The sequence below is a fragment of the Phytophthora sojae genome (genome assembly GCF_000149755.1).
Source record: "Phytophthora sojae unplaced genomic scaffold PHYSOscaffold_21, whole genome shotgun sequence".
Taxonomy (NCBI): Eukaryota; Oomycota; class Peronosporomycetes; order Peronosporales; family Peronosporaceae; genus Phytophthora; species Phytophthora sojae.
Window position 1 is genome coordinate 199,369 of NW_009258135.1, and position 21,733 is coordinate 221,101.

Here is a 21,733-nt window from a genome sequence, read left to right on the forward strand (position 1 = left end):
GACGTACTTTGGCGTCAAAAACAAGTGCAGACACACCCAGGAACGTTGCAGCTACTGACATATACACAGGTGCTGGAGGAGCCATTCCGCCTAGTCAAAGACGCCCACGATAGCGTGTTCAGTCAGCCAGCGTTGCTGCGCGTGCTACTCGGACTTGTGCGCGACGTGCGAGCAGCAGCCAACGTCCATATGACCAAGTGCGACCCAAGCTTGGTGCCTGTCGAGGGCATGTCTGCGGCTGCGTCCACCACTGCCAGTGTCCAGCAGCACCAGCTCCTCCAGGACTGTTTGCTGGTGCACGACATTCTCAAGCGCCTGCAACCGTTGAGCTCCGAGTCTCGCGACAATGAAGTAGCGGAGGAGAGTCGTGCTCTGCTTTGCAACATGGTCGACGAGCTGCTGACTGCAGACGCCGAGGTGTCTTCGCCGTCGCCACCACGACTACTGCTGGCGATCCACACACAGGGTTATGATGTCACTCTGGTGCCAACATTAGTGGCTCATGTGCCGGTGATGAAGCTGCTCTGGGACCACTGGATGGCACCAACTGCGTCCAACTCGACCGGTTCTTCGTCGTCTCGCTCGGCTACACCGGGGACGAAGCCGCTGATGGAGTTCGTGGCTGAAGGCGCGGAGAAGAACCTCCCCAAGTGGCGCTTCCGTCTACGCGTGGTGCTCTTATTGTGCGCTGCGCATCTCTCGGGTAGCAAGCAGAGCGCGGCGATGCAGCAGGCGCTACGTGTGGTCTGGAACAAGCTGCGCAACGGCGTTGGAAGCTCGGGCGAGAACAGCGCTGGCTACATCAACCTGCTGGGCGAAGTGCTGCCCTGGATCGTGCACGCGTGCTCGCAGAACGCCGACCTGAGCACGGAGCTGGTGCATTTCTTGTTGAAGCTGCAGAGACAGCTGCAGAGTGGCTCGGGTAGCAGCAAGAGGGACAGCAGTCGGAGGGTAGCAGCAGAGTCGACTGGGAAGCCCCAAGAGCAGCGACAGCTTCTGGAGCAGGTGCTACGTGACACGTACGCCTCGTTGATTGAGCAGATTTAAAAGATGGAGAAGGTCCAAGGTTTAACGGGGTCTGGAAATCGTAGGTGAGCTGCCCCACCCGTACTAACACGTAGCATACATGCCCACTCATCCAGAGTCCAGAGTTGCGGTGCTAATTCTGCTGAGGTGGTGACGCTCTGAAACGCCTGTGAACTAACGAGCAGCAGACGCTCTCGACGTCAAGTCGTTGGGGAACGCCCTGCGTTGGACAGGTCTGCATCGAGGGGAGAGGGAGAGGCATGAGTGGCAGTGCAGGACTGTCACGTTCCAACAAGGTGTCGGCGATTTCTGCTGCCTCACCTACAGCCTCGGGTTCGAGTCCGCGCGTGTATATTCCGGTGTCGCCGAATGCTTTGAGTCCAAGATCTGCTGAAGCTGTTGGCGATTCGAGCACACTTGGCAGTGGCAGCGGACTCGTGAGCTCCATCAAGGTGCGTGCAGTATCCCTCCTGGATCTATTAATAGAGTTGTTACTCGTTGAAAGCTCACACTTCGTTTTGTATTGCGACAGAACTTCAAGCGCAAGAAGAATACTCGAGAGCGACTCCACCCTCTAGAGAGCGAGTCTCCGCGCTACCCACGACACTACCAGCAGCAGCGGCATCTTTCAGTTGTTCCATCGTCGCCATCCCGTTATCCTGATTCACCTCGTGCACCAAAAGGAGCTCTCGAAGACTCGGATGATGAAGTGATCCAGTTGAAGCGGTTGAACGCCCACCTGGCATCGGGCGAGACGGTTGAAGAGTGGATCCGGTCGTACGAAGTGGAGCGTAGCAACTTCGCTTCGTTCGCTATGTTCACTGAGGTCAAGCTGGACGAGGTGCAGGAGGGATTCGTGGAGCAAGTCGGCCGGCCGAACGCTGTGGAAGCAGCGGCGTGCTGCGCCACGCTGCTGAAGATGCCTGGCATCGTCGGGTGCTACCGAACGTTGTTGGAGAAGATGTTGGCCGGGATTCAAGGCGCCATCTACCTCCCAGACGCCTCGTTGCCGTCCATAGTCACCGACTCGACCTCGCCGGACGCGATGTCCGCGCTCGTGCAGAATTTTTACGCGCGCACCCCGTATTTTGAGCGCGTTCGCGAGTGGAGAAGACGTTGTTGGCAAGTCGGAGTATCACGGATCCGAATGTACTGCGAGCTGTCAGTGTTGACGACGTGGCTCGGATCTTCCAGTATGTGCCGTTCGCTCACGTCCAAGCGGTAATCGCAAAGGTCTACGCCACCAACTCGGCCATGCTGGATCAGCTTGTGAATGCGCTGCAAGAACAACAAGGTCTGCTGTTACTGAGACGGAAAGGCATGGGGTTGGATGATCCAGACTACCCTGTACATGTTCCGCTGGCTACGAGTGCGCAGATCTGTCGCGCGATCACTCACAACGCCGCAAGCTTCAGCTCCAGCGGTCGAGAGATGATCCTCTGTGCTATCGTGGGGCTGGTAGACGCCGACTCGTTCCGAGACGTCTTCGAGCACTTCGACCTCCACGGGAAGATGTGTTTCCTGCATAACCTGACCTACACGGAGGGGATGGATCAGCTGGAGCTGGTCGTGGACGTGCTGCCCAATGCGGGTGAGTCACTCTTCCGATTGTACCTCGCTACGTCCTCCGGCAGGGTGGGAGATCTACCGGACGAGAAGGCATTAGGAGGTGAAGTGGTGCCGCGTGCTAGCCCCAAGGACGTGTTCTTCCTCAAGCTGCTGAGCACCGACATGGAGTTCTTCTTCCTGAGCGATCTAGCCGTGTACCTGACTGAAGCGCAGTGGCTTCTACTCTCGAAGGAGTACGAGAAGAACGACAATGAACGGAAGGCCAGGAAGCTACGACGCGCCAGCATGAGCGGGTCGGACTTTGATATCGAGATCGAAGAAGACACGAACGACGGGCGACCAATATCGCAGTCGTCCACGGCAGCATCGATCGAGCGCTTCCAGATGATCATGCTCAACTACCTGAGGCACCACAGATTGTCCAGCGCCCAGCTACTGCAGCTCGTGTCGAACACGTTCTTGTTGATGCTGGAGGAGAAGGAACTCAGCCAGCTCATTGACAAATGCTGGACCTGTTTCCCTCTGGATGGGCAATGGGCCAAGGCTCTGGCTGTGATTCAAGACTTGGGCAACGGGAGGACGCCTGCTTCACCGCTCGACGTCAACTCCGAATACGTCGCCGCTATTCGTCTCAAGATGCTCAAGACGTTGTTCAAGATGCTGTCGCGCGAGGAGAGAGCTGCCGTCTCATCTTTAAACACCCGACGGACAGCTACAAGAAGAGAATCCAAGACCTGAAAGACGCCGCGACAGCAGCGAAGAACGCTCCTCCAGATCTGAGTGACCTTGCGGTGCATATCTCACGCATGAAGGCAAATCTGAAGGTGCGCTGGCTGGAGGCTATCATGGAGTACGTTTTGAACGAGACGGAGAGCTCAGCAAGGCTGGCGGCGCTCAAGCAGGCACTGCAGCCGTTTGCGAACGGTAAAATGCCGCCACCTCCACAACAACAGAGTAAAGTCACCCTCCCATCTGCTGAAAAGACTGAAATGCCTCCAGGATGGCCGCATTGGCTTCCAGAAGATGCGGCGCGAGTTTGCGCTCTCCCAGCAGCAGCAGAAGCTCTCGGGGGGCTTAGGGCGACGCAACTCGTACGTCGGTGTGTCGTCGCAGCTCGTGTGGGCGAGGTTCTGGCACCTCATGCGGCAACTGCACGACGCCGCAGCGGATAGCGACGGCATTGTGACCCCGTGGGAAGGGATCAAGTACGTCCGAGACCAGCCAGTGCTGGCACTAGCCCCGAGCGCCCACGGGACTCGCTGCCCAACTTCCTCTTCCCTGATACCGCGCGCATCACGGCCAAGATGAGCGCGGCTCATCACCAGGAAGCTTTCGACGCTGCTACGATTCACGCCCAGTTCGCGTATCTACTCAGCCACGTGACAGTCAAAGGACCCAAAGCGACGGCACGCCAAGCGTAATAGCAAGTCCAAGACGCCCTCGTTGCTACCAGACTGCAATTGCCCTTCAAGCCGAGTGAAGGGGTGTGAAGACGACGAAGATACTACAGAACCGATGCATGTATACGCTGCGAGTGGTTAGACCACAGCGTAATACAGTGTACGCTCCACCGGCTTTCAAAAACGTATGTTGTCGACTGAGCGCGAGTGGGCAACTACGCAGATACCAGGGCATCATGGCTTAGACTTGATAGTCGACTGAGCCTGCGTTCACATTGAGAGACCGACCGAGGCTTCACCTACTGTGATAGACTCAAGAATGACTAATAACAGACTCAAATACGAGGTTATACTGGGAGGACAGCTTTAGCTGGCTGAACAGCCTAACCAATTTTATTTCAGCGGCCGGGACCCCAACTTTAATTGGCAAATGTCGCCTGAGTCCATAGTACACAGATTATGGCTACCGTAACATCACAAAGTTTGTACATTTCGTGGCTGGTTGTTCCCAGAATGTCGACTGTATCCGTAGTGTGTACCACACACTGTAGTGAGCAGTTCTTAAATTTATGAAATTTATTTAGAAAATCATAACTAGTATAGCTGCATTTTCTCCTTATAAGCTAACATTTACTCAAAATCATTGAAATCACAACTAACGGATTGCTCTTTTTCCTGCGGCTTTGGGCCCCGCTCTAAATCCCATGAATCCTTCTTGTATAAATTTGTATAGCTGGAATGCATGACGTCAACGCGCTCGGCCGGGGGCTTTGCCCCCGGCCGAGCGCGCCTTTAACTTCTTTCGTGTCTTTTGCACGGCAACTTCGCCAATTTTTGCCAGGAAGGTGCTACACCAGGGTTTGAAAACTTGCCACCAATTTTCATGTTACATTATTCTTGCCTACCCCACGTTTGCACACAAAGGAAGTCTACACTGTCCTCCCAGACCAAAGTTTCGCATCTAGTCGAGAGTCTCTAAACGGTTATCGTAGTGTCTAAAGAGCTCGGTACTGTACTTGTTGCAGACAGCGAAGTAGCTGCATGCATCGCATTGGCTGTCTTGCCGAATCGATTGAAGTTCGAAGCTCCCCATGACGTGTACTTCACGTCGGGAAGACAAAGTGTACATAACGGCTAACTTCGGACTTGGTTAGCACGTTGTCTCGGAACGGTACTCGCCTCAGACGCGTATGCGCATGTCGTAAGTTACGACTTACAGATTCACTTGATATTTGTAAGTACCATGTGTTTCTCGTCGGGATAGGTGTATAAATTGTCATCAGGTTTTCTCGCCAATGTTGTAAGTGATACGACATAGAAATAGAGCAATCGCCGCTCAATGTCGTAAATGACCCCACTTGCAGTCAACCGATGGCTGAGGAGGTGCACTGTTGTGCAGATCCGATCAGAAATCACATGAAAGAAGATGCATTGGCTCAACAAACTTTTATTCAACCACACGAAACTGACCACTGACTAACTGCAACGCAACCTACACGCTCACTGTCATTGCTGTCATTGTCCACCATCGCTTCCTTCTTCGTGGGGAAGCAGTTCCTACCGTGTCTTCTTGCGCTTGCCTGCGTTCTTACCGGGTGTGCGCTACACGGCGCGCTTCCCCAGGTCTAGCCGGTCACCCTGAGTTGCCGCCAAAAGTGTCTAAAGTCAACTTCGTGTGCTGGGTGAAGGTCCTTCACTTATCCTTCACTGAAGGATATCTGTCTGGTCCAACTCTGGACGTACTGTCCGGACTCTGGACCAAACTGTCCAGGCTCTGGATCAAACTGAAATCTTTCACCCACCTGAAACCATCCTCTGACCCGGTTCTGTGAGCTTGTCGCAAATACCTCTCGCACCTTATAGGTTGCGGTTGCTTGAAATAAACTTGATTAAAGTATGAGAAAATCGTGTCTACGTTTTTCTAGTATAACGCGCTCAATGTCGTAACTTACGACATAAAAAACAGACATGTCGAAACTTACGACGTTCGGAGACAAGGTGTTAATAACCAAGCGGATAACCAATGGTTATCCTCTTCAAGCATGAACAGCACCCGCCGCAACGCTTCCGAGACTAGTGGTGATTCCAAATTGACTCTTCCTCGCAAGGCTCGTGCAAGAACCTCAACTTGGCGTACGGTAGCCTTCTGTCCGGCCAGTAATTGAGACTAGGGCTGTTTCGTGCACCAGTTTCGGTAGGGTTATGCCTGTAATTTCAAGAACTTTAATCGTACTTAGTAGAGAGAAGCAATTGATGTCTCAATGGGCTATCCCCGTAATAAAGGGCTGATGAATCTGCACGAAAGTACTTTCGTGCACTTTCGAGCACTGCATGAAACAGCCCTAATTGAGACAGCACCCTGCTATTCGGGCGCACTCCAGTGAGAAGAACTTCAGATCAACTTGAGGCCGTCGTGCGCCACCTAGTGAAGAGTTTTCAAGCGTCAATCGCACAGTCATCCCAGCAAGAAGATTGGAATCCCCGTCGATAACGACTTTCGTGGTTGCACGTAAGCGATGGCCTGGCTGTAGTACAGTCAATGCACATAGGCCGCTTCGTACAATATTGCAAGCCTTCTACTGTATGAGGCGTCACAGCCGTGGGAGAAGTGCACAAGCCGGTCATCTGCCATATTTGGATGTGATCATCTGGCGTAAGCACGAAATGCGTTATGAGTTCGCTCTCTCTCCTATCGGTCACTCACCCTGAGACTGCTCCGTTCACTTGTCTTCTTGCCGAGTCGACCTCGGACACTCCCACCGCTCTGGCCCCAAAATGAGCAGCGCCCTCTGTCCCCCCAACACCCGCTGGCTCAGCGACGAAGCGATCGGTGCAACGAGGTGCGGAGTATCCACCCACCGCGGCTTCGACCAAGCTCCTGCGCGCTACAGTCAGTCTTCGATCCCACACATGGCCGAGCGCTTCCACCAAAAAATAAAATATAAAATTGTATTGCAGGCTTCTTTCTTCCATAATAATCATTGCAATACGACTCCCACCAATAATCAATTATTTTAGTGGAACAATACAGTAATTATTGTATTGAGCTTGCCTTTTATCTTGACATTTGTATGTAGATTAAAATACCGACAAATATTGAAGCCCACTAGACTCAATAATAATCATTGCAAGACGCCGATTCCCAATAATCAGTTCTTTTAGTGGAACAATTCCGTAATAATTATTTTTGTATTATTTTTTCCGACCCTGACCATAAGACTTCATCTCCGTACGAACGCGTCGCCGTGACGACATCTTTCGACCATGGGAGTATCCCTCGGTATACCGGCAAAAGACCAGCTCCTCCTCCTGCACACGACACTCAAGTTCAGACCCGCAAACTTCAAGAAGAAGAAGACGCCGCGCAGTTGAACCGAGAGCGTCGCCGCTTGACTCAAATCCGGTACCGACAGAAGCTCAAGGACCACGCCGACACTCTCGAGCAGCAAGTACAAGTGTTGCGAGACCAAGTGCAGAAGCTCGAGTTCCAGCACCAGACCATCTCTCCACCCCCCCTGAAGCGTGGTGGCCGAGTACTTCCGACTCGGGGCTCCCCCAATTCAGTATTATATTGAATTGGTAAAACTGCTTGTCAGTAATAGTTATTTAAATATGACGATCGCCAATAATCATTATTATGCTGATTAAATATTTCAATTCCATGTATCTTGACTGTGTTTTTGTATGCCCTGAAATCATACGAGCCAATAATATAAATTTTAATATGGCGCTTGCCAATAATACATATTTTTTCATATTTATTGACAATTTTCATATTGAAATTTTTTATTCATACCCCTGTTCCGACTGTTCCGCTTCGCCTTGACGGCGTATGTGCCCATATCCGAGCGCTGCAACTCTCCTAACTACCCAACGTTGCACGAGTCGCACGCTCGCCGTGAGTTTCTGCAGCGAGCCATGGCTCCAGATGTGATCGTGGAGAATGGACGAGGCGTTGAAGCGGTGCTGGAGTACTGGAGGTTTGTCTCCCTCTCGCAACCGACCTTCGAGATCCGTGCTGCCAACGTGGAACAAGGTCCCGAAGGCTTCATTGTCGCCAAGACGAAGACCAAAGTCGTTCTGTGTGAGGAGATGCTGCGCCACGCGTTCCCGAAGCTGGGAGAATCTGAGCGAGGGAGGAGTCTAGCTGTGAAGCTACTGACCAGCGATTCGAGGCGAGTGGAGTCACGGTGTTCGGCTGGGACAATGAAAAAGGCTTCGCCAGGAAGAGCTTCAGTCTGGAAGCATACTCGGGTTCTGAGCTTGAGCAGCGAGTCGGACTGGATGACGCCCATGTTACGCTTGCTTGGCAATGCGGAGGACTTGGCGTTTGTGTTTGACGGGGCTTATCTTACGCTAGACGGTCGACTGAATATTGATTAATCCATACATTGATAGCTTCACTTTTTTTTCAATGCGTAAGGTGATCTCTGTAGGCAGTAGGCTAGTGCAGTAGGCTGCAGAAGTGGAAACGATAAACTCTTCTCGAGATTCTCCCATGGCCGCGGGTTACTTGTCGAATAGCGACACATTTTCAAGATTTTTTTTTCGTTTCCCAGAGTACAGCACTGGAAATCGGACTTTACTTTGATGGCCAAGTCCCAATTACCATTGCTACTGCTTACAACGTAGTACATACTTTACATACGCTTTCCAGGAGTACGAAACCACGGTAGATCTTCATGGGCAGCTGTGGCACTGCCACGAATCGGCCTGAAGTGCTTCTCAAAAAAAAAAGCAAGCAAGCAAGTCGTCGTCGTCAGCAACAATGTGCCGTCTAGTCGCAGTTCCTCTTGCCAACCAGGACTTCCAGATCCCAACCAGGGCTCTGAGGTCAGCTTATCGAGCAATCAGCCAAAACGGCAGTATCAGCACAACGCGCGTATGCAGAACTCACCCTTACATCCGAAAATGATATCAGATAATTTGCAAGTCGCTGTGCCCATTTGATTGAAGCGCGCGGGATGAGCCTCGAGAATTATACCTTGGACATTTCACCCTATTCACGGGATCAGTTGACATCTGGTGTCGTCACGACAGCGGTTTGGCTGGTTTGGATTTCGATCGACCACCCCTGCGGGATCAACATCGCGGATGTTGGAGAAGTTGGCTAGTTCTTGAACAAGAACATTTACCCAAAGTTGGATTCTCTGAAGACCCCGTGGGCCTGAGGGTGGACCTGCAACAAAACGTGTGAAGAGGGAATTACCTACAGGTTTCCATGTTTTACAATGTGGAAGTGGAGGAGTAACCCCGTAATCCTTTTCATCTTTGTCGACCCCAGTTGTGCTGCAAAGTTGACAGTCGCTCAAGCTTTATGTACCTAATCCGCGAATCACTGGCAACTCTGTCCTTGAGTACGTCTCGAACGTGGTTCTTGGTGGCATGGCACCTAACTCGAAGTAATCTTTGTCCAAAGGCTGAAAGCATTATGCTGTCTGGCGAATTGTGAAGGCGATGTGCCATCCAACCCATACGAGCTGGCCCAAGAATGCTCCGTCGTCAGCCCAGTGCAAGCCACGAGTATTCAGTCTGAACGCCAGCGTGACCGGCATTGACGGCATCATACGCGTTAAGGCGCCTGGTACGTACCGAATGACAGCGGTGGTGAACCACCAGCCAGCGGGGCACAACTTGTTCATTCAGGCCGGATTGCATTCAATCTGCGCACTGTGGATTCGCTCAAGGCAACTTTGGATCGACGTCGCTCAATTGCATGACTCGGGTTCGATCAGCTCACTGTGAAAATGCCTACCCTAAAGCTGCGGGTCGTGGTATTGCTCTTTCAAGAAATACATCATTTGGTAGTGAATGTTCTTTGCTCACGCATTTTTAGGAGTCTACAGCCTAAGGCTTCTGTCGAGAATGTACGGCGGGTGAGCTAGTTTGAAGAGATTAGCTTGGTGGCCCGACAGGCTGCTCCCACCGAGTTGTGTGTCTACCTGCTGTCCTTCTTTCAGCCGAATATTATACTTATGGGGCATCCACTGATTTCTCCCAACGAATTAGCTCACCCACTTTAGTTGTGGCTTGAACTTGACGGTTCGGCAGCGGAATACCTTCAGCTCGTTTCGTAGGGCGGCAGTCGGCATTCCCCGGCTCAATAAATTCTGACGAAGCGATACCAGCTCCTTTTGAATCTCGTGCATCACGTAATAGTTGTCTTTTTCAGTCGCTTGAGCCGACTCATAACTTCTTCTTGGAGGTAATGAACTTTTGCTTTGAGGATGCCAATGTGCTCCAGGCATATCGGTTTCATTCCGAATGTGTACTCCATCACTCGTGACTTTCGAATGACTCGGATTCTGACCGCAATCTCCAAACGAAGGGCGTCCTTAGTGTTGCTGAAATAAAGTCGCAATACTGGACACGCCGTCGTGTGCACTGTTTAATCCCTCACGAAAACACTGCCACTTTAATGCAAAATAAATAAAAAAATGTTAGAACAATGAGTGATATTTGATATGCCTCGACGTAAACTGAAGCAGCAGCGTTGGTGGTGTCGACGTAGGTTTCAATGCGTAGCCCAGACATTCACCTTTCTGATAGTATCATGGTAGCTAAACAATATTAAAAAAAATTGATGTCGCATGACACCTCGTAGTCTTATGTCACCTCCTTCCTGATTTAGGTCTTCGAATTTGAAATCGAAGTATGCATGTTCTCACTTTAGACTAGAGAAGAGCTGCGCAACATCCACGAGCGTTCACAATGAGGAGCGATGGGGACTGCAAGAGCCTGCCATCTTCTACTAGCTTTTTCAACACAAGTGATTTGGTGCACCCTGAAAGCGCCACCATCATGCCCCCAAGCCCCATTGCCTCGACTTCCGCGCAACCCGTGCTCGAGTTCAATGGGACCACCATCTTTGCACCGCCACCGGCGCCTACCTACCGCTACGCGATCTCGCTCAAGAACGACAGGCTACGCATCATCTGGCTCGAGGACTACGACAGCAAAAAACAATGGTAGGCGGTACGACGTACAGTTCAATACGCTGAGCATGATACTACTTTCGCTTTTGCGAAGCAAGCAGTTTCTCCCGCGTTCAAGCTGGCATCGGTCCATTAAAGGTTGTGAGGAAGCGGCGCGAACTTGAGGAAGTTATGCCAGCCGAAGGGAGGCAGCGATGTGCCTACATAGTGACGGGATCATCTGAAGGAGGACCACCACGATTGTATGGGGTAACGGAAGACTGGATACTGATGACCGCAACTGGTATCCCAACACAGGTGCAAATCTGAACTAGGCGTTAACGCTTTTGTCGACGCCACGAACGTCATCCCGGACGCTGCTATTGCACGTATGATTAAAGCCTCTTTATTGCAGCTTTCTTGTTTTACCAACTGTATGGTCCTCTCCAGTGTTTTTGTGAAGTATTAAATATTGCTGGCGATGGCATTGACAAGATTGCGAGCACATTCAGCCGCGTCAAGGACGAAACCTTCCGGTTGGAGATCGCAGTAACACTTCAGGTGCTGCGTAAGTCCCGTGGGATGACATACGCATTCGTGTTGGAACCGATTTCAGTCGAGCGCATTGACGTTCTGGAATCCAAGGTGCGGGACATGTAGATCGAAATGGATAAACTGCGCCTGGAAGTTGAAAACAAATCCGCAACACTTCAGGCGGAGATCCAGATTGTCAAAGCGGAAGTGAAGAAACTGCGCCAAGAATCTGAAGCACGTGCCGCCTTGCTGACCAAGATACTGGGGGATGTACGAGCTCAGCTTAAAGCGAAAGACATTTTCGTGCTCGCCCAGGCGGTCGCAACCAGCCGAGTTGGCGACGTCATCCGCTGGAGCAATAGCAACCTCGATGGTGTGTTTGGAGAGGACGGTGTGATTCGGTTGCCGCTTTCAGGCTTGTACCAGATATTGGCTGTCGTCAATCACCACGCGGACCGTCTTCCGGAAGCCATTCAGCTGATGAAAGGCTCTACTTGTGTACAGTTCGCCTACTCTGGATACACTCAAGGAAGTTTCTGCTCTACCAGCCTCATGTGCGTTGTCCGTATCGACAAGGGCGATCAACTCACAGTGAAATGCCCCACTGAAGTCGTTGCAAGCACCTCGATTACGTTTACTCGCATCGGGGATGTTGAATAGACTACAGAGCTTGTACCAATGTTACGATTTCTATGCATATGTAGATGTAAAGCCCGTTTCGAATCTTCATGTGCTGGCCTTCTTCATGGCTTCCTGCTTGATCAACCCGTATTCTTCTTGCCCTGGATAAGACGAATACTTTTTATAGCGATCCCCACCACTTTTAGCATACTACGTAGTAGGGGTGTCGGTCTCCCACAAGTCAATTGGCGCCGACACGAGATCACTTCGAGCTACCCAGCTCAGCCGCTATGTCGTCGGTACCTTTCGGACTGGCTGTAAGCATGGTGAAGTCCACCCTACAAACACCAGGGACGTTTGAGGGCACCACAGCCTTCTCTGCTCCGCCGACACATAAATATCACTACGCCCTCTCCTTAAACAACGGAAAACTTCGAATCACGCTCGAAGGCAGCGACAGCAAGAAGCGTTGGTAAGACCGTTTTCAAGCGCAATACATATTAAACTACAAGCTCATGTTTTCTCCGTTTTAACTCGATGTTTCTAAGGTGCACACAAGAGCTGGACCAAGAAGAATTTGTCGATGGATCGAACTCCATCCCAGACGCCCGTGCGCCCGACTACGCTGAGGTAGTATAAATCTTCTTGTGTGAGTGCACAAAACCTTCGTGGGCTTACCCTTGCTACAATGTTGAACAGTGTTTCCATGAGCTACTCTCATCATCTCTGGAGGGTGTCAAAAACCCTCCGCGAGCTCTTCGCAAAGTAAAAGACGATCACTTGCTGCTCGAGTTTTACGTGAAGGTGAGGGCGTTGTTGAAGTCGCGAGTAGTGACGTACACCTTCAACTTGGAGCCGGTATCAGTGGAGCGAATCGATGTTCTGGAGTCAAAGCTTCAAGATTTGCAACAGGAAGTGAAGCTGCTTAAAGCAGAGGCTGCTGGGAGAAACTCCGCGCAAGAGGAGATGCAAAAAATGATCTCGGATTTGCGAACTGAGGTGAAGACGCTGTGCGGGTCCGTAAAAGCTCTAAGCGTCTTTCTTGCGCGAGCAACAAGTCAGTTAGGCCCTGAAGGACTGCTTCTCTGGCGTTGCGAACATCTCAAAGTGCTCGACGGAGTTTTTCACGATCTGAATCCAGACATTTACCAAGTGAACGTTCCGGTGCACTTAACGAGTGGCAATGGCAAAATGCAGCTGAATAAAGGCAACCGCATTATTTGCTGCACCGATGGTTTTCTCTTTGTCCAGCATCATCCATGTGCAGGTGACCAAGTTTCCGTTCACGTCAATGGCAGCGTCTCGAGTGGTTACATGACGTTCGCTCTCCCCGCGAAGTTGACTGTCTAGATTAGTGCGTGTCGGAGACGACAGAGGTAGATAGTCACTCAGGCTGCAGTGATAAGCTGAAGTGGTTCCCTTGGCTGTACCAACACGGTCCGATTATAATTTTTTTTTACTATGCCACTAAGGCTGCAGATTTTGCTCTGGTTTATCTACAATTCAATGACTACCGGTAAGCACTATTCGTGAGAATACTCTGTCCGCTGGTTTTATCCAGTTCGTTGCGAGCGTCTTGACTCCCCATCTTGGCTTATGTGCGATAAGCCGATCCGCCAGAACCGAGTACTTTGGCAGCACCATCTTGGTCGTCTGAGAATGTTTAGGGCACGTTCGTCGAACACCGCATTAATCAAGATGTCCGGCTTTGAGACGGTACCCGGTGCCTCTGTCCAAGGAACCACCACGGCAGTGCCTGTCCAACCCGTCGCCGTGGCGGTCACGCACGACAATATCGAGTATGAAGGCACTACGACCTTCGCACCGCAGCTGATGCAGATTTACCGCTATTCGCTCTCTTTGAAGAGCTGTACGCTCCGAGCTTGGCTCGAGAACTGCGACAACAAGAAGCAATGGTAATGTTGTCTTCTAATCGATCTTACACTTGAATTGTTATGGTATTGACCCAATATTCATCCTTGGGTGTTGTAGGAGCATTGTTCTTGTGGAATACGTCGACGCGACCAACTACATACCGAATGTAGGCGTTCTCGACTACATTGAGGTACGTCCGTACATTATGCTATGGCGTTGAAGTAAGATACTGATCCGTATATTCCTTCGTAACAGTGTTGCTGAGTCGCCCTGTCCTAGACGCAAGCGATATCCCAAGGTCTCTGCAGTCTACAAAAGATGATCGGCTGCGGCTGGAATTCTCGGTCAATATTCAAGCGATGCTGCACCCTCGCGTGCTGACCTATGTATTCAATCTGGAGCCGATCTCAGTGGAGCGAATCAATGTACTCGAGGCCAAGCTGCGCGACTTACAGGACGAGGTGCAGCATCTTCGGCATGGCGCTGGGGCAGGTTTCGTAGTGGTGGAGCTACAGAACTCGGTGTAGAAGCTCCAACGTGGTCTGTCGAACCGCGAAGCAGTGATTTAAGATCTCCAACACCAAGTTAAGTTACTGAAGGCCGAAGTGATGAAGCCCCAACGCACTGTAAAGTGTAGCTCCAAGGTCCACGGATTAACTGGTGCGAGTCCTGAATTCATTCAGTTAGAGGCAACTGCCATGTGCGGGAGTAAGTGCTTCTGGTCACCGGTGGAGAACTATTCGAGCTGCCATGCTCTAACACAAACTCAAGACACACAGCAACTTTGTTGATCATAACTCATGTTCCAGTTATATCTTATCTGTCGTTCTATGGATAAAACCATGCATCAGAGCTAAGAGCTAAGAATACGGGTCATCCTGGGGCATAGTTTCTAGGACCGTCCATCGCCTCACTCATTCAAGACGCTAATCAAGAAATATAGAAACGTTTCTATGATATTTCTATGGTATTTCTGACAACGTTGACGAGTTCAACGTGACACTTCAAAGAGCTCAGCTCTTAGAGCTGAGAGCTCTCTCCAAAGCTCTTCAGCAAGATATCTACGAAAGCTCTCGATTCATGTGCTTAACGAGTGACAAGTGCGGAGAAGGCCATCTCTGTCGACACCCACTACGTTTACCTGGCACTACCTTGCTTCATAATAGCCCTAGAGACTCGCGTGACGCGGGGACAGCGTCTCTAAGGTTGCGAAGCTGGTCGTAGATAGCAGCGCAGCGGACGGCGGCGTGGGCGAGCGTCGTCGCATCACACAACACATCTGGTGGAGCGCAGCTGCCGATACGTACGTCAACCCGGAGGCATGTTCAGGCGTCTGCGTGAACACGAACGATCCGAGCATCATCCGTCGCGCTGATGGCACGTACTTCCGCTTCTCGACGGGCGATGGCATCGCCGTTTACTCGGCGCCAAAAATCACTGGTCCGTGGGATACAAGGGCGCCGCTGCCCTTGGTTGCATCGGCAGCTCGGGCATATCGAAGAGGTTTTACACCTCTGGCTCAGAAAATGCCATGCCGTTCTGAACGCGGAAGTAGCCAATTCAGAAACGAGTTTCTGCTGGACCCGGGCAGCGACGCTGGTAGTAGCTCGGGGCGTTCGTTCTTTGCTCTAGGTAGCTTTTGATGAGACTCTCGAACGGCACACTAACGGCGATGGAAGCGATCGAGACAACCGGTGCTGCGGTGTTGGCTCGATTCAAGTTTTGCTGCGACCAGACCGGACACGAATCGGCTGTGGACTCGACGATAATGCAGCACGCGGAACTTTACACGCGCGCTGGAGCTTTATCGAAGTAAACTACCGCTCAATCAACGTAGTAGGTCTTAGCTAAAGCTGGCCTATGTGCATGGGCAGTGTCTACGACAATCAACAAAGTTTCCCTTGCTCAACGCAGAAGAAAAGGAACAATCATTTTATTTAACTTACTTCACCTGCTCAGACAAAAGATCTGACAAATTAAAACTTACCGTGTCGACAGAGCTACGTACTTGCTGGTCATCAGCAGTTCTCCAATCTCCGCATATACCGCCGAAGCTCTGCATTACTACCTGCACACGAGCGTCGGCGTTTCTACTTTCGCAAGATGTACCAAATATGCGCTACAAAATGCTTCGTGCAAACTGCACGATGAATTCCACTACATTTTGCATTATGGGGCCGTTTCATTTGATGTTTGTATGCCTGACATTTTCGCATTCGTGGAATTCGCCGGTCAATGAGCACCCTCAGGGTCTCCGAAAATAGCATTGTCAATAACATTATTTCAGAAAATAACAATAAATTACGCATTTCGGCGGGTTCAGCCATCTACCGTGATAATTTATTGATGTGCTTTGTGATATTACATAATTTATGACAGTTACCTTTATATAATACTGTTAGCGTTTTACCAGCCATCTTCTCGCTTCCAGTCGTTCAGAAGAACTGGAATCACTGGTTGTCTGCGTTGCTAGTTGCAGCTCATTTGGCAGCGCTCACTTTTCAATTTTCACTTCTCAAGCCTCCAAGACCTCATCCAGCATGGTTCGCGCTATCCGCCCCCCTCGCCCTACCTACATGAACTCCCAAGTCTCGGGGTTTTACTTCCGCCCGTGTCGCAACAAGAACGACGAGGTGATTCTCGAGTATTTCCGTTGCCGTTGCGGCACGGTCCGTTTTGTATGGAATTCAGGGTGCTGCACCCTGAATTCCATACAAAACGGCTGATTTGCACGACGTTTTCCGTAGAAGTCCGGCTTCGCGAAGGTTGCCAGTAACCAAGCATTCTGCTCAAGATACCAATTTAGGCGTGCCGGTCCAATCTGTCACCGAGGCCGTCGTGCACGAAAAGCATCGAATACGAAGGCACTACGACCTTTGCGCTCCCACCGACGCAGCCCTACCGCTATTCGCTCTCACTGAGAAGCGGCAAGCTACGCATCTGGCTCGAGAACTGCGAAAGCAAGAAACAGTGGTAAGTTGTGCAAATATTATACCGCGGGCGATCTGATCAATCGCTACTGACCGCAGGTGCACGAACGACTTAATACTTATCGACTATGTTAACCCCTCCAACTACATTCCGGATGTGGTGCCGTTGACTGCATCGAGGTGCGTTCATACTATTACGTCAGATCACATTGAAATTTCGGGGTTGATCCACGTACCCTGCTGACTGCAGTGCTTCCGTGAGTTACTGAATCGAGCTGTCGAAGACGCAAGTGAGCTTCCACGATCTCTGCAGAGCACAGAGGAGAGCCATTTGCAGCAGGAATTCTCGGTCAAGATTCAAGCGATGCTGCGCCCTCGTATGCTGACGTACGCGTTCGACTTGGAGCCGATTTCGGTCGAGCGGGTTGATATTCTCGAGGCCAAGCTGCGCGACCTACAGGACGAGGTGAAAGATCTCCGAAGTGACGCGGCAGTCAACACGATAGTAGCAGAGCTGCAAGACGTGGTGAAGAAGCTTCAACGTGACCTGTCGGAACGCGAAGTCGCGGATGCTGATCTTCGAAACCAAGTGGGGTCACTTCAAACTGAGCTAATCACTGCATCGGAAGAACTGAAGAACCTCCGGCAACATTTGTCAGGTCGCGAAGAAGTGATTTCGAGGTTGCAGAACGACATCGAGGGGCTCGAATCAGCTGCAGAGCGTCATGAGACCATTCGGTTGGAGGCAACTTCACGCATAACGTAAAATTGTTTTGGTCAATGCTGGAAAACTATTCAATCGGAGATGATGGCATCATCAGGAATCTGGAGCCAGGGCTATACCAAGTAGCGTTTCAGGTTAGCCATAGTCACTCTAGTCACTCGGTGGACAACCCTAACTCTGTCAACCTAATGAAGGGAAATATGCCCGTCGCCTATGACATGCGCGCGTCCGATATCAGTACGTTGGTCTGCAATCTAGTGCGGACCTGCCTTGAAAGGCATCAGTCAGCTGACACTGACACCTCACATGATGAAAAGTAGGATTGTAACAGTTGGACCTAAGCGACCCTATTAAGAATGCGAAATCTACGACTCCATCAACTTACATTTTCTGGTATTTCGGCTCGGAAGTGCTCTAGCACTTGCGAAGTTAGATTGTATAGTAGCTACCACTATCTCGTTCAAAACCTAAAATGCATGACACGCTAAATCCCAAAGCAAATCTACTTGTATAGTACTCAAAGCCTCGTCCAGCAGCAAAATATTGGGGTTCTTCAGGATCGCACGCGCGATGGCGATGCGCTGCTTCTGGCCGCCAGACAACTGCTCGCCCTTCATGCCCACCTGCGTCTCGTAGCCGTCCGGGAACTGCGTGATGAAGTCGTGCGCGTTGGCCATCTTAGCGGCCTCGTCGATCTCCTGCTGACTCGGCTGCTCGGCCAGACCGTACGCGATGTTCTCGGCGATAGTACCGATAAACAGTGTGGGCTCCTGGCCCACCAGACCGATCTGACTGCGCAGCCAGTTCAGGTTCAGGTCCTTGATGTTGCGGCCGTCGAGCAGCTCTTCGCCAACCACGGGGTCGTAGAACCGCTCGATCCCCGAGATGATAGTGCTCTTGCCTCCACCACTAGGGCCGCAGAACGCCACCGTCTGGCCGGGTTCAATAGTGAGGTTGTAGTTCTTGAGCACGTTGATCTCCGGGCGCGTGGGGTATCGGAACGAGATGTTCTTGAACTCGAGGCGGCCCGCAACCTTGGCTAGACGGAATCCGTCGGAGGTGAATGAATCAATTGGGGCGACGCGATCACGAAGTGCGTAAATCGTCGATCCGGCCTTGAACGCTTTGGGTCCGTCAGTCAAGAATCGGGAGGCAAAAACTGACCGTCTGGATCGACATCGTGATGGCCATCAATGTCCGCATCATCTCCGCAAAACCAACGGTGCCGTCGTTCACCTTCTTGGCTCCAAACCAAAACACGAGCGCATACGTGGCCATCATGATGAAGGAGCTGAATCCCAGCGACAGACCACTAACCTGCTCTTCCTTCCGGCCCTTGCGCAGCGGTTCTTGAAGCAGCTCATTAAACGTGGTGGCAGACTTCTTCTCGATACCCAAAGCGGCAACCGTGCGGATGTTCACAAGGACTTCTGACGCGTGGGCTCCTGGGATTGCCAAGTCATCTGAAATCAAACCAGCATCCTCCATCTCCTTCATACGCGCCACCTCCCCGAAAATCAACATGGGGATAAGCACCAGCATGATGAGCGATAGCAGCCAACTTCCGAACCCGAAGGAGATGACAAGCGCAGCGATCAAAGTGAAGACAGCTTGGGTAAACGCAGCTTGGGACTCTCCAGACATCAGCGAAACCTTGGTGGCGTTCGTAGCCAAATCAGCAGTCAACGCGCCAGTCGCGTTCTCCTTCTCGTCGAAAAAGCCAACATTCTGTCAACACAAGCCCCTGAAGTTGGCGGTGCGCAAGTGTGTCGTGATCTTCTCCTCCATGTACTTGAAGCAGTTCATTTGCAGATACGTGAAGATCGCGATCACTGCAGCGCCGACGAGGTAGAGAATACCATACAGCTCTACGTCGTTGTACAACGTTGTCAGGTGAGATCGGTCCCCAGGTCCTCTCGAAGAGCGCGTATTGTTCCGTCATAGCAGTGATCATGCCCGTGATTAATAGGGCTGAAGCTGGCACCGCAATGCCTCCGACGCAGGAACCGACCAGCCCAAAGACAAAGTGGTTCCGCGCGAGTCCGTTGAGTTTCAGTAAATCAAACAGGTTGAACGGCTTCTTGTCCAAGAAGTTTGTCTCCACCGCGCTCACTGAAATGTCAGTCTTAGCCGATACCCCACTCAATGTCCGTGTCATCTTCGTACTCTCTAGTCCGTTCTCGGCCTCACGCTTCTCCGCTTCTTGCTGCTCCTCCTGAGATCGCAGCTCCTGGATCCGGTACATGTTCTGGTAGACGCCGTGCTCGATCTTCAAGAGCTAGTCGTGCGTGCCGCTCTCCACAATGTGGCCACCACGAACTTGTCCGCGTTGCGGATGGTGCTCAACCGGTGGGCGATTACGAGAGTGGTCATGTTGGTCGTGGCCATCAGGTTATTCAGCGCTGCCTGCACAATCTTCTCGCTCTCGTTATCCAGCGCGCTCGTGGCCTCGTCCAGCACCAAAATGTTGGGCTTGCGGACAATGGCACGGGCAATGGCGACTCGCTGCTTCTGGCCGCCAGATAGAGAGACGCCCTTCTCGCCCACCAGCGTGTCGTACTGCTCCGGCAAGGACATGATGAAGTTGTGCACGTTCGACAGCTTGCAGGCCTCGATGGCCTCTTCACGGGTCACGTTGTCGCCACCCATGGCGATGTTCTCGAAGATGGTCGTGGCGAACAGCACAGGTTCCTGCGACACCATGCCGATCTGCGAGCGCAGCCACTTGACGTTCAGTGTCTAACATCCCGTCCGTCGAGGTAGATGGTGCCGCTGGTGGGGTCGTAGAAGCGTTCAATCAGAGCAATCAGCGTACTCTTGCCGCCGCCACTGGCACCAGCGAAAGCCACGGTCTGACCAGGCTCAATGGTGACATTGTAGTCGCGCAGGATCTGGGCGTCAGGACGACTCGGGTACGTGAAGTTGACGTTCACCGCATCGATCTTGCCTTCACACGTGTCAGGAATGATTCCCTCGTCCTCTTTCTCCGCATCGATAGCACTCGCAGTGTCCAGGATCGAGAACAGTTGCTCAACAGCACCAGCGGCCTTAGCCACAGCGGAAACACTCGGGGAAACCTGGCCGAGAGAACCTGTTCCCATCATGACGCCAAAGAAGGCAGCGAAAACACCCCCCGGCGTTGGTTCCCCCTTTGAAGCATTCCACCCGCCGTACCAGAGTCCGACGGAGTACATGATCCACATACTAGCCAAGAACAGCGCATACACCACTGTCACCACCATGTTCAGCTTGATGTTTTCCGTCTCTGCCTTGAAAATCTTGCTCTCAAACTTCTCAATTGCCTTCTGCTCTCCATTCAACGAAGCCACAGTGCGGATAGAGCCCAGTGTCTCCTTGGCCACTGATCCTGCTTCAGCATACACTTTCTGGGCAAAGTCCGACATGATCGTGAACGTTTTGATCATCCAGCTGAGCGAGAGCGCCATGACAGGCATCACACACGCCATCACCAGCGTGATATCCCACCCATGGGCGGATCCGATGATAAAACCCACGACAAACTGGATCGAGTATCGAAACGAATCGCCGAGCTTGTGGCCCATGCCGTCCCTGATCCTCACCGTGTCCGCCCGTCAACCGACTGGACAACTGCAGCACGTCGTGCGCGTCGTACCAGCTGATGTCCATGTACAGCATGTGCTTGAGCGCTTCACCCCTCAGTGCCTTTATCTGTCGCTCGGCGCTGTAGTAGAACGCCACGTACGAGACGTAGTCCGTGATGAAGAGGAAGATGGCGATATACAGATAGTCGAGAGCCGCGCTGTTGACCTTGTCCATGTCCACAGGCGTGGTAGTGAACCCCGTCAATACATCGCCGAAGACAATGGCCATGAGGGGGAACAAAGCGCCATTGGCTCCCGTCGTGATGATACCGACCGCGAGTAGAACTTTGTGGCGTAGCGGTACAAGTTGCTGAAGTTGAAGGAGGTGGGGCCATCGTGCACCATTTCATGACGAAGGTCCGGTTCCTTGGCCCCAGAGTCGCTGCTTGTGCCGTAGCTTGGGGTGTCCACCCGCTTGGACGTCGACAGCAACGGCGCGAGGAGTTTCTACGCGCTGGTAGGCGCCTGCATCTTCGGGGGTGAGCTCCGACTTCCTCAACATGACGCGACTTCACTG

The 21,733-nt window shown here is 51.8% G+C and overlaps 5 protein-coding genes across 5 annotated transcripts; 4 read left to right on the forward strand and 1 right to left on the reverse strand.

Annotated features, from left to right (window-relative positions):
* Positions 1-723: 723 nt before the first annotated feature.
* PHYSODRAFT_320232 (hypothetical protein) lies at positions 724-1,047 on the forward strand (the record flags this gene model as incomplete). Its single annotated transcript, XM_009541293.1, has 1 exon — positions 724-1,047. One exon carries the CDS (start codon positions 724-726, stop codon positions 1,045-1,047), a length of 324 nt encoding a protein of 107 aa, XP_009539588.1.
* A 239-nt stretch (positions 1,048-1,286) lies between these two features.
* On the forward strand, positions 1,287-8,383 carry PHYSODRAFT_348663 (hypothetical protein; the record flags this gene model as incomplete). Its single annotated transcript, XM_009541294.1, has 8 exons — positions 1,287-1,478; positions 1,559-2,109; positions 2,193-3,279; positions 3,315-3,554; positions 3,595-3,800; positions 3,833-3,974; positions 7,214-7,528; positions 7,881-8,383. The coding sequence occupies 8 exons, from the start codon at positions 1,287-1,289 to the stop codon at positions 8,376-8,378; spliced, it is 3,231 nt and encodes a 1,076-aa protein (XP_009539589.1). The 3' UTR covers positions 8,379-8,383.
* Positions 8,384-10,706: 2,323 nt separating this feature from the next.
* On the forward strand, positions 10,707-12,103 carry PHYSODRAFT_566610 (hypothetical protein; the record flags this gene model as incomplete). Its single annotated transcript, XM_009541295.1, is given in 3 exon segments — positions 10,707-10,963; positions 11,311-11,554; positions 11,570-12,103. 3 exon segments carry the CDS (start codon positions 10,707-10,709, stop codon positions 12,101-12,103), a joined length of 1,035 nt encoding a protein of 344 aa, XP_009539590.1.
* Positions 12,104-13,762: 1,659 nt separating this feature from the next.
* PHYSODRAFT_342811 (hypothetical protein) lies at positions 13,763-17,635 on the forward strand (the record flags this gene model as incomplete). The annotated part of the gene is made up of 6 exons (XM_009541296.1): positions 13,763-13,980; positions 14,057-14,129; positions 14,248-14,462; positions 15,135-15,379; positions 16,460-16,608; positions 17,120-17,635. The coding sequence occupies 6 exons, from the start codon at positions 13,763-13,765 to the stop codon at positions 17,633-17,635; spliced, it is 1,416 nt and encodes a 471-aa protein (XP_009539591.1).
* A 212-nt stretch (positions 17,636-17,847) lies between these two features.
* On the reverse strand, positions 17,848-21,718 carry PHYSODRAFT_342812 (hypothetical protein; the record flags this gene model as incomplete). Its single annotated transcript, XM_009541297.1, has 10 exons — positions 17,848-17,858; positions 18,111-18,708; positions 18,758-19,321; positions 19,476-19,705; positions 19,760-19,862; positions 19,907-20,302; positions 20,338-21,163; positions 21,204-21,382; positions 21,487-21,630; positions 21,668-21,718. 10 exons carry the CDS (start codon positions 21,716-21,718, stop codon positions 17,848-17,850), a joined length of 3,102 nt encoding a protein of 1,033 aa, XP_009539592.1.
* Positions 21,719-21,733: the final 15 nt, after the last annotated feature.